Source organism: Cynoglossus semilaevis, chromosome 2 (assembly GCF_000523025.1).
Source record: "Cynoglossus semilaevis isolate Cse_v1.0 chromosome 2, Cse_v1.0, whole genome shotgun sequence".
NCBI lineage: Eukaryota > Metazoa > Chordata > Actinopteri > Pleuronectiformes > Cynoglossidae > Cynoglossus > Cynoglossus semilaevis.
In genome coordinates this window covers 17,801,194-17,803,988 of record NC_024308.1, presented here as the reverse complement: position 1 = coordinate 17,803,988, position 2,795 = coordinate 17,801,194, and the positions used below count along the sequence as shown (strand labels likewise).

Here is a 2,795-nt window from a genome sequence, read left to right as displayed (position 1 = left end):
GGCAGCCCCTACACGCCGCTGACGCCGCTGCAACACCTGCCCCCCATATCCACTGTGTCGGAGAAATTTCACCATCCACACCCACATGCTCACCATCATCCGGCCCACCAGCGACTCACTGCCGGGAACGTCAGCGGCAGCTTTACCCTAATGAGGGACGACCGAAGTCTCGCGTCTATGGGTAACCTTTATGGCCACTATCCTAAAGATATGTCCGGCATGGGGCAGCCTCTGTCCCCTCTGTCAAACGGTCTGGGGTCTTTGCACAGCTCCCAGCAGACTCTCAGCGCCTACGGCCCTGCAGGGGCTCATCTCTCCAACGATAAGATGCTCTCCTCGGGGGGCTTTGAGTCCCACGCAGCCATGCTGTCCCGGGGCGAAGAGCACCTGGCCCGGGGTCTCGGTGGCCACGGTGCCGGGCTCATGAGCTCCTTGAACGGCATACATCATCACAGCCATCCGCACTCTCAGGCAAACGGGTCCATGCTGTCAGACAGGGACAGGCAGACGGTGGTGGGAGGCGGGCAGGGAGCAGGGTCAGGGCAGGTGGAGGAGATAAACACCAAAGAGGTGGCACAGCGAATAACAGCAGAGTTGAAGCGTTACAGCATCCCCCAAGCCATCTTCGCTCAAAGGATCTTGTGCCGGTCCCAGGGAACTCTGTCAGACCTGCTGCGGAACCCTAAACCGTGGAGTAAACTCAAGTCTGGCCGGGAGACCTTCAGGAGGATGTGGAAGTGGCTGCAGGAGCCCGAGTTCCAGAGGATGTCAGCGCTCAGGCTCGCAGGTGAGTGAGGAGACAGCGCCGAACCCGAGTGATGTGGAGGGATCAATTTGAAGTCAATGTGGCGAGACTGTCAATACCTGCTCAAACAGACATTACTAGAAGTTATTAGTCGATTATATCGGGTAAAACTTCATAGTGACAGTTGTTGTGTTAAATGTTTTGGCTAATCTATATTTTGATTGATGCTGAGATCCATGCTGTGTATCAGGGAAGGTTCTATAAACAAAACAGCGGCGGCCGTGACGTACAAATGCAACTTTACCTAAACGTTCTGTTTTACGCTCGCTAAACACACACACACACACACACACACACACACATCCCGGTGTACTGGTCTTCTAAATTAATTCAACAACAAACAAAGGAGACCAAACAAAAGGAAACGACGAGGATATTTGTTGGTGTTCTCAAACCATTGTTTTTAGTTTTAAGACATGACCCCAATTTAATTTGTTCAAATCAAAACTAATATCATTTTATGACACTTCTCGTAAACGACGGTTTTCTAAGGCCAGGCCAAGGAATATGGTGAGCAAGACCCCCCATGAATCGATACTCCAGGTCCAGGGGTCCTCTTTCAGAGTAGCACACTAATAAATGATCGATTTGGATCCGAGAGAGACACAAACAGATGCGTCTTTCTCTGGCCTCTATTATCTCCCACATGTACTCTGCGATATCATGTCTCCAAGAAGAGAGTTTGGGGCCGGTTTCCCCCACAGTTTCCCCCACTGCTGAGATAGTATAAATACAACATCCCCTCTTTTTTAATCAGACATCATCTGTAACACAATGTGTTCCTCCAACACAGGCAATCACAACGTTCTGGGCTTCTGAATGGGTTATCTCTGTGGTCCTTAAATATTATCCAACTAACTGTTATGTGGACCCACACCACGCCCCCCTTTAAACCCTTTAACACTTACAGCCTGTTTAACAGGACGTAAATGAAATCGTGGCAATAGGGTTAAAACAGAGATGTGTGTGAGAGAGAGAGGGAGAGAGAGAGAGAGGTGTCCCCTCTCATCGATGTTTGTATAAAGGCCGCTGTTCAGACCCACCGTTCGCCCAGACGTCAATCAGCTCTTCTGTGTCGTATTTCAGAGAACGGTTCAATTAAGCAGATATAGTGGCATATTTTAGTTCCAGTCAATGCCCTATTGAAAAGCACTTAATGGCATGTAAATTGTTCCTTTGCGCATTTAGTGGGGTTCTGGTAAATAAAGATTTAAACACTCCACAATTGTCTCCTTAAGTGCCACTGCTGTTAAAGCTAATTAGGCCGAGGGGTTTTATATCTTCCACACCCGGCATCAGTGTACACCCCACACACAGCAGCACCTCCACCCAGGTCTGCTCACATGTTAGTGTGGCTCACTATATACAGTGCATGTTCTACTGTATATTTTGGTGTGTTAAGGCCCAAAGGAGCGCGTGCGCGCGTCTGAATGCGATTACATAGATTTGCCCAGTTGCAGGAAATTAAAAAAAAAAAAGCTCCATGTATTTAAACATTTTCAATCACACATTTGCAACATGTCCGTTTTTATTTTAACAAACGACTTGTTTTCTGCTAGTGCTGTTTATTCCGTATTAATCTGCCCGAAATGACGAATGCTTGCATGTAAATGCACGGGTCAACATTTTACTTATTGCATTTAAAATCGTCATTACCCGCTGTCCGCATGTGGGATGGAGAGTGGGAGGAGGGGAGGAGGAGAGGAGGGGTGGTCCTGAAAGTGAGGCTGGGCCATACTCGGTCGCCCACATCAATCAATAAATTCAAATTACTATTCCAAATTCATCACAGTCACACAAATCAATGCAGCCGCCCTGCTTAGCTAATGTGAAATGCCAGTGTCTGCACACACACACACACACACACACACGACAAACCAGCCCTGAAACGAAAAACACAGCTTGTTTGGGGGGAATGTTTGTCCTTCACGCTTAACATCACCCAGTAGAACGAGGGCACAGACATGTCCGCCTTTCTGCCCATTGTGCT

The 2,795-nt window shown here is 48.4% G+C and overlaps 1 protein-coding gene across 1 annotated transcript in view; it reads left to right on the top strand.

Moving 5' to 3' along the window:
- The window catches only part of onecut3a (one cut homeobox 3a), a 17,543-nt gene that overhangs the window by 2,597 nt on the left and 12,151 nt on the right, over window positions 1-2,795 (top strand). Inside the window, exon 2 of the mRNA XM_025053762.1 lies at window positions 6-787. Within this exon, the coding sequence (XP_024909530.1) occupies window positions 6-787 (782 nt within the window). The remainder of the gene's footprint in view (window positions 1-5; window positions 788-2,795) is intronic.